Source organism: Pholis gunnellus, assembly GCF_910591455.1.
Source record: "Pholis gunnellus genome assembly, chromosome: 14".
Taxonomy (NCBI): domain Eukaryota; kingdom Metazoa; phylum Chordata; class Actinopteri; order Perciformes; family Pholidae; genus Pholis; species Pholis gunnellus.
This window is the reverse complement of record NC_136541.1, coordinates 757,789-768,842: the sequence shown is the minus strand read 5'-3', so window position 1 is coordinate 768,842 and position 11,054 is coordinate 757,789. Positions and strand designations below refer to the sequence as shown.

At 43.4% G+C, this 11,054-nt stretch overlaps 1 protein-coding gene across 2 annotated transcripts in view; it reads left to right on the top strand.

Moving 5' to 3' along the window:
* The window catches only part of LOC306706760 (discs large homolog 1-like protein), an 11,978-nt gene extending 4,349 nt beyond the window's left edge, over window positions 1–7,629 (top strand). Inside the window, exons 7-14 of one of the 2 annotated variants that reach the window (XM_079173949.1) lie at window positions 1,699–1,795; window positions 3,809–3,850; window positions 4,947–4,997; window positions 5,248–5,349; window positions 5,441–5,613; window positions 5,756–5,865; window positions 5,958–6,049; window positions 6,171–7,629. In XM_079173949.1, coding sequence (XP_079030075.1) covers window positions 1,699–1,795; window positions 3,809–3,850; window positions 4,947–4,997; window positions 5,248–5,349; window positions 5,441–5,613; window positions 5,756–5,865; window positions 5,958–6,049; window positions 6,171–6,277 — 774 coding nt within the window. In that variant the 3' untranslated portion in view covers window positions 6,278–7,629. Of the gene's footprint in view, window positions 1–1,698; window positions 1,796–2,165; window positions 2,200–3,808; window positions 3,851–4,946; window positions 4,998–5,247; window positions 5,350–5,440; window positions 5,614–5,755; window positions 5,866–5,957; window positions 6,050–6,170 lie in introns of both variants that reach the window. The other variant, XM_079173950.1, reaches the window with a different exon arrangement.
* The last annotated feature ends 3,425 nt before the right edge of the window (window positions 7,630–11,054 follow it).

Below are 11,054 nucleotides of genomic sequence, written 5' to 3'. Positions count from 1 at the left end.
CCCCCCCCCCCCCCCTGCTGGATAACATTGAAGCATGTGATCTAATGGCTTCCTGCTGATTAATGCTCCAGTTTAAAGCTCAGTAGCAGGTTTGTGTTGTGACGTTCTATCTGACATGTTTAGCTGCTAGTTGAATGAGAAGTTATAATTTAGTAAAACATTTGCCGATCGCTTGACGACAAACGTCACGTTTCGTAGAAAATCTTAATTTTCTGTTTGACTTTATGCTATTGTGGTTGATTATAACAAGAATTATCATAGTTATAATAAAGGTTATTTAAATAGCACTTAAACGAGCAGCAATTACAGTTAAACTAGCATCCGTTCTCACTTATTTTCGGCATCGTTTGCACTAGTTTGTCGCGTCTCTGCCTCCGTAGTTTGGTCTCTCGTAGCTGAAACACGTTTCCACGATGTAAACTTCTGACCTCATCTTTAGAGTATTCAGTCATTATCATCAGAAACCTGTAGTGCGTTCATTCAGAGTCGTGTTCGTCACGTTAAGACGTTTACTGGATCGTTTTAAAGATCGATCGCGTAAAACGAGTCCTGACGGCAGATCTGAGGCCAGCGCGACGTCTTCTCTCTGCATGTCGTCTGCATGTTCACTCACCTGCTGCCTTCACTGTCACCCCGTTAGTCTCTGAAACACTGACCCGGAACCAACGAGGCCTCCTGGGCTCCGTCTCTATGCAGACGATACGACGTGGGTCCAGTTAGGACTGGTGTCAGTGGGAGGATTACATCTGGTGACCGGCTTTGAATAAAAGCTTCACAGGATGGCAGACGTATTTAAAATCCAAAATTATACTTAAAATAAACACGTGAAAAACGTTAAAATACAGTAAATGAAGTCAAACCACAGCTGGAAACACACTGTTAACAACAACACTGTTCTCATTCGATAACGTTTATTCTACTTCCTGCAGATGTTTCAAAGTAAAAGCCCTATGCAGTGCTGCAAGGCTTTTAATGTGAAACCATCTGTACAGGAAGTGTCGAGTGTCATTCACAGGTGCGTTTGTACAGGTTAGCTTAGCACGTAGCTAACAGTAGATCCATGAAACAAAGAGCCAGGAATCCGAACTAGATTTTAGGTTATTCAGTTAAAATCTTTCTTCTTTTTGTAAAACTGGAAACATTAAAGAAATGAAACTTGTAGCGATCATGAAAGCAAAGTGAGTCGAGGTTTTAATGAGGCGTGCCTGTGTTCGCTTTAACGTTGAGTTCAGGGATTAGCGTCTATTACTACCACATAGATACACAAATACATACACACTTAAATACTTACAGACTTTGACCCTCAAAGGTGAAAGGAACCAACTACGGCAAGAGAGGAGGGATCAAAACACCAACGTAGGAACTGGACTGAGTGAATAAAAACACATACACACACACATATGATATAAACGTATATTTATCAACCGGTGAAGCTGGAGGAGGCGTTGGGTTTCTCATGTTTTGGAGGCTCAGTGGAGGTTGTTTCACTTTTAGTTTCTACATGTTTAGATTCTGTTTGATGAGTTTCAGCTTTTATTTTTTATTGAGTCAGACTCGGGCAAAAAAAGCGTCTCATTCTGTTTCGAACCGACATCAGACTCCTCCCCCTTCCTCCTCCTCTTCCTCCTCTTTTTTTTTTTTTACTCCATCACCCCTCCTCCTCCTCCTCTTCCTCCTCCTCCTCTTCCTCCTCAGCAGTCTCTCAATGACAAGCGTAAAAAGAACCTCTTTTCCCGAAAGTTTCCGTTCTACAAGAGCAAGGAGGCGAGCGAGCAGGAGACCAGCGACGTCGAGCGTAAGTACCCCAGAGCGGCGTGGGGGGGGGGGGGGGGCGTGGTCTGTCTGACGACAGGTGGAGAGGTCAGCTGGTGCTGCTGCTCAATGTCACGGCGTGGGGGGGCGTGGCCAAAAGGAACGCACCCGAATCAGTGGAAGATGCTCCGTGGGTTCAGGGAGGCGGAGCCTGTTACTGAAGGCAGGATATTTGGTCTCACTAAAAAAAAAAAACAATCCGCCTCCTCCTCGGAGCCAAAATGGCCGCCCCGCAGCCCTGCCGACCGGCTGTGTTTCCTCTGCTCTCTCTGTCTGTCGCTGCAACGCTGTAACTTGTTGTTGTTGTTGTTGTTGTTTTCTCCTCGTCGTTCACTCGGCTCTGCTGACCTCAGGACAACAGTGACGACATGCTGTCCAAAGGCCACAGTAAGTGCCCCCCCCCCCCCAAAAACATCTCCCATCAGCCTCCTGGTTCTCCACCAGGATCCATCTTCAGCCACAAAGAATGACAAACAAATACAACAATAAACTAAAAGAGCAAAAGAGATTTAAAGAATAGTGAATAAAAGGAAGATCCAGTGATGAAGACTTGAGTCATTGTCTCGTGATGCTCTGCGTAGTATTCTAGTATTAAGTCGTTTTAGTGATACTCTGCGTAGTATTCTAGTATTAAGTCGTTTTAGTGATACTCTGCGTAGTATTCTAGTATTAAGTCGTTTTAGTGATACTCTGCGTAGTATTCTAGTATTAAGTCGTTTTAGTGATACTCTGCGTAGTATTCTAGTATTAAGTCGTTTTAGTGATACTCTGCGTAGTATTCTAGTATTAAGTCGTTTTAGTGATACTCTGCGTAGTATTCTAGTATTAAGTCGTTTTAGTGATACTCTGCGTAGTATTCTAGTATTAAGTCGTTTTCTGCAGACTTTGAGTCGTTCACGTGAACGTTCCCGTTCTGGACGTCAGTCCTCTGAATACACAAGAATCAGAACGAAAACTCAAAATAATAGATTTACCCTAAAAAACAAATACGTGTTGAAGCAACACGGATACGACACGAAGAGAACCGCTCAGACCAGGAGGAGTCTCTAGTGCTGGAACACCAGGACTGAACGGTTCAAGGAGCAGAAGGTGGTTCCTGGTGGACACGAGGCCTCAGACCTCCCTCCCTCCCTCCCTCCCTCTCTCCCTCCCTTCCTCCCTCCCTTCCTCCCTCCCTCCCTCCTCTTCCTCACCATCGACTGTCGAGGATCCTCCAGACTTTGAGCTCCATCTCTTCACTCACACATTCTATATCTATAGATCTATAGATCTATGGAGAACATGTGGAGCTTCTATCGTATGAAGCCTCACACGTCTGTCGTCATATTTTAATGAACTCCTCGTCCTAAAACCAGATGTTTGTGTTCATGTAGTTCATGGTGCTGTTAGATTGCTGCTTCCTCTGTTTGTGTCTCTAAATGTGGATTAAAGCAGAATGTTTAGTGATAAAACGCTCTGGAGTTACTGGAAACAATCCGACTACAACGGCACCAGAGACAGGAAGTGAACACGGGACACAAGAGGCAGAGAACTTCAAAATAAAACAGGAAACAAACTGTGACAGAAATATTGAGTTTACTGAATACTTTGACTTTTTAACACGATGTCCTGGTCTGACTTTAGTGAGTTTCACTGAACAACAGAAGTGTTAGTTGATCATTTCTGGGTGATTATTAGTGTTTCTGTGTTAAAGGCTGAATTAATGACACAATCAGGGACAAACTGACATGTTTTCTTCTGGTTTGTATTTTAACATTCAAGGTTAAGATGTTTAAATCTCATCCAGGACGTTGGTCCACTGACTGTGGTTATTATGGGATCTTCCTCCAGCGGGGCGTCGTCATAAAGACGCCGTTTGAACCGTTTGAAGGTTTATTCTGTGATTCTGCTGTTGAACACCTCGGGCGTGTCGAGTGGCTCTGGGTGCAAAGCATTGTGGGTAAACGATTCCCCAGCTGACCCCCCCGGCGTGTCCTGTGTTTTGTTGTGATTGCAGAACACGTGACTTCTAACGCCAGCGATAGTGAAAGTAGCTACCGTAAGTGTGACCGTCGACACTAACAAGCTAACCGCTAAACTCAACGAGCACGAGCCGCCGATTAGCCGATAACAGCATGACATCACAGGACGAGCGTCTGACTGACTGCATGGACTCTGGACCGTCAGAGTATTCTCTAGTTTACGTTCGTGCTGGGCAACGATTCAAATGTTGAATCGCGATTCATCTCATTGTTCTGCGCAAAGTTCAGTAATGACGGGGGGGGGGGTACACAAACAGCTGTTCACCGCCCGGTTCTTGTGTTAATTAATAAATAAAACTGCGATGATGGCGCGTTAACTTGCCCAGCGCTAGTTTTTATGAATGGAAGTCCTTCACTGAGCAGTAATCCTTTGTGTTGTTTGTGTTGTTAACACTAAACATGTAACGTGTGTTTAAAGACGAACGTAAACATAACTGTGATTATTATGACAAACAACGTTATAAACACGTTTAATATGCAAATGAGGGGATTTTTTTTTCTGTCCTTAAAGGAACAGTGTGTACAACAAATGGAACATAATACTAAGTAGGTTTTTATTGGCGTATAATCACCTGAAAATGAGAGTATTTGTGTTTTTGTACATAAATACATACGGAGCGGGTCTTCTTCAGAGTCCGCCATGTTTCTACAGAAGCCCAGAAGGGACAAACCAAACACCGACTCCAGAGAGACGGTTTCCTCCACGCTTAATAAACGGGAGAAGTTTCAGTTGGTTGCAGTCTGCATTCTCACCTCTAGGTGGAGCCAAACCGTAGACGCTGCACCTTTAAAACCGTTCACTGTTTATATCTGTGATACACTACACAAAGCTTTCCTCTGAGACGTAGTGCAGTAACAAGTAAACATTATGGTGGTTCATTTCAAACGCAGCTCTTTTGTCCTGATTCTGTAAAAGGCTCCTGAACACACCTTTATTTTCAAGCTTTTTCATTTAGTGAAAACCAGCAGAAATTGATCTGAATATTCAGATGAGATCAGTGTTTTTGTTTAGAAGCACAGCGATGATGTCACACATTAAGTCATCCCTTCACCTCTCCTCTTCCTCCTCCTCCTCCTCCTCCTCCTCTCCTAACGTCCTCTCTTTGTTGTCAGGTGGACAAGAGGAGTCGGTTCTTTCTTACGAACCCGTCGCTCAGCAAGAAGGTAGAGACCAGAACCACCTGAACTCACGTTGTTGTTGTTGTTGTTGTTGTTGTTAAAGATTTATTTTTTTGTTTGACGAGATGTTTGTGTTCACAAAGTAAAAACATGAACAAAACTACTTCATGCATTCAGATTCAGAGTCTGGATGCTTTTTATTAAATTCAGACTTCAGCTTTAAACAGAGTCAGAGTTCAGACAGGAAGTCTCTGATGATCACTTCCTGTCTCTGATCACTTCCTGTCTCCGGCAGTGAGCTACACCCGTCCCGTCATCGTCCTCGGCCCCATGAAGGACCGGATCAACGACGACCTCATCTCAGAGTTCCCCGACAAATTTGGCTCCTGCGTTCCTCGTAAGTCCTCGTAGATCAGACCCGAGAACCCGTCGACTCGCAGCGGGGACGCGTTTCGGGTAAACCTCTTCCTCCTCCTCCTCTTCCTCAGATACGACCCGGCCGAAGAGGGACTACGAGGTGGACGCCAGAGACTACCACTTCGTGGTGTCCAGGGAGCAGATGGAGAAGGACATCCAGGACCACAAGTTCATCGAGGCGGGCCAGTACAACAACCACCTGTACGGGACCAGCGTGCAGTCGGTCCGAGAGGTGGCCGAGAAGGTACCAGACCCCCCCGAGATCCAGACCCCCCGTGGTCCAGACCCCCCGTGGTCCAGACCCCCCGTGGTCCAGATCCCTGTGAACTTCAATAAAACACATCTTTATTGTTGGTGCTCAGCTCTTCTTCTTCTGTGGTTTTCAGGGTAAACACTGTATCCTGGACGTGTCGGGGAACGCCATCAAGAGACTCCAGCTGACTCAGCTTCATCCCATCGCCGTCTTCATCAAACCCAAATCTGTGGAGAACATCATGTGAGTCCCGCCTCCTACAAGAGATGATTGTTTTAGTCCTCCTCCTCCTCCTCCTCCTCACTGAGCTCTGTGTGACGTTGTTTCTCCTTCAGGGAGATGAACAAGCGTCTGACGGAGGAGCAGGGCAGGAAAACCTTCGACAGAGCCACTAAGCTGGAGCAGGAGTTCACCGAGCATTTCACAGGTGAGCTTGGCTCCGCCCCCTTTCTGTTGGGCTGGAGGTGAACGGTCTCCCGCTGCGTCACAGACCTCCTTCATCAGCGGCTCCTTCTCCTTCATGAACGCTCTGCTTCCTGTCCTTTCAGCCATCGTTCAGGGCGACACTCTGGAGGAGATCTACGAGCAGGTGAAGCAGATCATCGAGGAGCAGTCGGGTCCGTTCATCTGGGTTCAGTCCAAGGAGAAGTTATGAGGATCAGAACTCTGTCCTCTGCTTTTATTGTGAAAGGATCCTCTTCCTGATCAAATGACGCCACACACACACACACACACCGACTGACCGGAGAGTTTTGTTTTGTAGTTTTCTGTTGTTTTGGGCCTGAATAAGACTCATTGTTGGGTTTCCTGACCAGCAGAGTCACGCACACAGGAAGTACGATGACATCACACGCAGCACGGTACAGCTCCTTAATGTTTAAGGGAGGAGGAGGAGGAGGAGGTTTCATCTTTCTGTTTGAGTCTTCAGTCCGTCTGAAGGAAGCGGAGGAACAGAAGAGAACTTTGCACGTTTGAGCTTCAGCAGCATGTCGGTGAATAACTTGTTTATTTCCCATCAGCCTCTGACCTCTGACCTCTGACCTCACCGCTCTTCTTCTTCTTCTTCTTCTGCTCTGAACTTCATCGTTTTCTCTTCTCCTCCTCCTCTTTCTCTTCCTCCTCTTTCTCCTCCTCCTCCTCCTCCTCCTCCAGGAGGCGCTGTGGAAGAATCTCTTCACTTCATCGAGTGTGATTTTATTCTGCTGAACATTGTGAAACATTTCTTCTGTCCCCGTTTGATGAGGTCACAGACTGGAGACCTTTCCTCGACTCGTTTCCTTCAAAGGAATCTAAAGCCTCGTTTCCTCATAATTCTCTTACTTATTGTATTAACGCGGACGTTAAAGGTAATCAATATAAAAAATGCTAAATTACTGGAAAACAAACAATAATTTAAATAAAAGTCATAATTTCCTTTTAATGATAGAAAATGTTTTTATCTCATAATTAGAAGATAATTGTGAAAGATAATAATATAAATATTAGTATTTAGAATCAAAAGTTAAATTACTGGAAAAATATATATTTTCAAAATTACAAAATAAAATGTGGTTTAAAGAATAAACTACTTTATTATTATAAGTTTGATCTTTTGTGGATCTCAGATCTTTATTTTTCCAACAAACATAAAAGTGATAAAATGATTGAAACTCAAACTTTTCTTTTTATTTGTCTTTATTTGAAACATTGTTCTTCTTTAAAGACGTGACGACATGTTTCACAGCGACTGATTTTAACCCTGATCTTCATCTTCCTCTTCGTCGTGGAGCTCCTCCTCCTCCTCCGGGCTCGTGTCCCAGACAGCAGGTTCTTATTTAACCCTCGGTGAACTGCCTATTTTGTTATAATGAAAGTCTATATTGAACTTCAGCACTACTACGGGAGTTATTTCTTTGCTTTGTTAATCATATATGAATAGAAAAGTATAAAGATATTTGAATATGAATATATATATATTTTTTCTTTTTCGTTGATCACCTCCTCTGTCTTTTAATTTTCTTTTTTAAGCATAATAAAAACTTAACAAGAAAACAGGAAGTGCTCTTCTTCTTCAGGTCTGATGAGGTTTAATCAGCTGGTGACTGATGGACCAGTTCTTAAACCAGAGTCTCAGTAAACTGGTTTCCAAGTTGGACTCTTTGCGCCAAAATCTGGATTTCTATTAAATCCAGATTTTCCTTTTGAGATGACGAACAGCGCTGGTTTCAGACCAGTTCACCCAGATGAGACCGGTCCACCGTGTGTTGATGATGCTCCAGGTTTGTTGGTCTTAAACCGTAAATGGCTGCATTTATTTCAGGAACAGTTTTAAGGGTTCAGACCCCCCCCCCGGGTTAGGGTTAGGGTTAGTACTAAAGTACTAATACTACACTGTAGGAATACTCTGTTACAGTCGGAGTAATGTAGTAGATCTTTCATCAGTTTGATTAGTTCCTGTTCGTGTAGTTCTTGTTATTGACACTAGGGACACTAGCAGGCTCTTCTTCATGTGGAGGTATAAAGGTAGAAGGTGTGTCAGTGTCCCATGATGCAACAGGAAGAGACTGAACGAGGAACGTCGTTCTCTGATCTCCACAATAAAATCAACCTGAAGCACGAATGACTATTGTAACATTTCCATTAAATAAGACGAGTTTTTATATTTTTCATGACATAATTTACAATCATTTTTTCGTCATTTTCGCTACAACTTTAACAACAAATACAATCTGAACAGTTTTTAATCGTCGTGGAACAAAGACCATGTTTGTGGAGAATATATATTTATTCATGACATTTTCAGGTTGTTTCATAGGAGAACGGAAGTGAATCACTTCCTGTTTGATCTGACGAGTCGTCTTCAGTCGGATCCTCCCGGAGCCTCGAGGCGTGTTTAAGCTGCATTCTCTCTAGTGTCCACCAGGGGGCGACTCCTCTGGTTGTATAGAAGTCTATGAGAAAATGACTCTACTTCTCTCTTGATTTATTACCTCAGTAAACATTGTAAACATGAGTTTATGGTCTCAATCTCTAGTTTCAAGTCTTCTTCAATACAGCATGATGTTCATTTAGTAAATGATGGTCCATTTAGAGTCAAACAGACCATAAAGCAGGGGATGCTTTAGGGGCGGGGCTACAGTGATTTACTTTAGTGCAGTGGTCACCAACCTTTTTAAGCCCAAGATCCCTGACCTCTGCCTTGGTGACCGGCCAGATCTACTTATTGAGGCGTTGAGAGTAAAAGACTGTCCAGACCGTACTTACAACTTGAGGCTTTTTATTTGGTCTAATTGTAATTGAATGAAATCAAACACTTTGGTCCAGCTTTCAAATGGATGTGACCAAGAACACACTACATGACTTCATTTCAGTGCAACATAAAAAGGAAATTATTTGTTAACCGCACACAATATGAACAAGAAAAAACACATTTGCAATGAGCAGGCTGGATGAACGACCAATATTAACTGTTGTATTTATCAACTGACGTTACAACACACTCTGTGTCCCATCACAATGCCATCAGAAGTCATGTGACTCAAGTCAGTGTGATGCTGTGACTGAACACTGAGTGCCTTGTAGTTCGGCTCATAAGCACAGACAGTCAGTCTGAGGCAGTCTGTGAGGTGTCTGTCTCCTTACCTCCTCATCCCTCACTCCCTACCCTGGTGTTCTCATGTTTCCTTACCTCCTCATCCCTCACTCCCTAACTGTCCGTGCTGGATCTGTCCCCGTTGTTTTAAAAAGCTAAATAAGTTGTTAGCATGACATTCACAAACATTGCTGGAGATCTAAAAGCCACATCTCATATATATTGCGGGGATTACGATTGTATAAGTGAGCACTACATCACAGCCACGTATAAAGAAATACATTGAAGAAAATATATTTATGGAAAGATCTCATCAACCTGGATTCGAACCTGTCGAGCAAAATAGTAAAATATTCAAAAACGGTCGCGCTACGCGATCCGCCACTTGCATCTTACATCGTAACGCGCATTTTCTTGTAAATGATTGTTCATGATTTGCAGACCTCCACCCTCGGTAAACTATCGATGGATAAATCCTAAAGAAGAAAAGTCACGGAGGAAAACTGAGTTTAATTCTGCGTGGACGTATTAATTTGCTTTCACTGCCAACGATGCTGGCTTACCTGAATGCTTGATATGTGGCGAGAAATTTGACATCAAATAGCTTTTGCGGCTCCAGACACATTTTATTTGGTGGAAAATAGGGAAAAATGGCTCTTTGGATAGTAACGGTTGCTGATCCCTGAGCTAGCCAAACCTGTCTGGTGCAGCTAGTAGAGAAGCTTCATGTTCTGCTTCTCTTTCCCGCTAGTCTGCTGTCTGATTGTGAGGTCAGGCTGATCTGGGATCAGCTCTTTAACTGCAGAATCTCCGCGAAACTTCTGCTCTCAAACGGGTCTTGGAGGAGCAGTGCTCGCGCTGGCGCTCGCGCTGGCCTGTAGAGACTTCTCCTGACGAGAACGCGCAGCTTGGGGCCAAATCGTTTTGGCCCCACTCTGAATCTATTTGAGGACGCTGATTGGCTAAATTGTATGTCACTTATTTATATCTTTAATCAGCAATTGACTAAGCTGCTTCATAGACCCGCCTCGGTGGGGCCCACCAGTTGCGCGTTTTGAGAAGTGAACACAAGCGGAGATGATGAGCAGACAGGCTGCAGACAAAATCCCCTTCAAAATAAAAGCACAGGATTTTTTGTTTCTTCTTTTTAGTTTTTTATTTATTAGGGCCCGAGCACCGACAACGTCGGGTCCGCGAGGTCCCTATTGTATCTGTATGAATTATTCTTATTCTCTCCAATGAAAAACCGTTTAAGGGTATCTGACATGTCCCCAACCTCCCCATATTTGGCGAGCATATCAGGACTGCGGGAAATTTTGATATTTTATGGGTCCAATGCTCGAGTATACAAGCGCCACCTAGATAATGGGAAGGCAAGCCCCGACAGCCCATATGTCCAAATTACTTAAGATTTTACAGACATGAGCAACTGAATGAGTTCTACAAAAAATCCTCTTGGGACCCTAAGCTCCGCCTACCAACATTTTCCACCATTTTGAATTTTGTAAAAAAAAAAAAAAATCACTTCTCCTAGACCCTGGGTCTGATTAGTACCAAATTTGCTGTGAATCATTATTGGATATATATCATCAACAGTTATAAAAAGTTTCTTGATATCTTATTGCATTAAGAATATATGGACCAATGAATTTCATGAGGAGTTGGCCTTCTACAGCAATATATATAACTTCAAAACCATGTGGCTTATCATCACGAAATCTTTAGCATATGTTCACATTGTGTCCTGTAACATACCCTCAAATTTTTTATTCCATACAACCTCTAGGGGCCGATGCAGTAATACTCTCATTTCTTTGCATTTTTAGGCATTTTTCATAGTTTTCAGGCATTGTACTTTAAC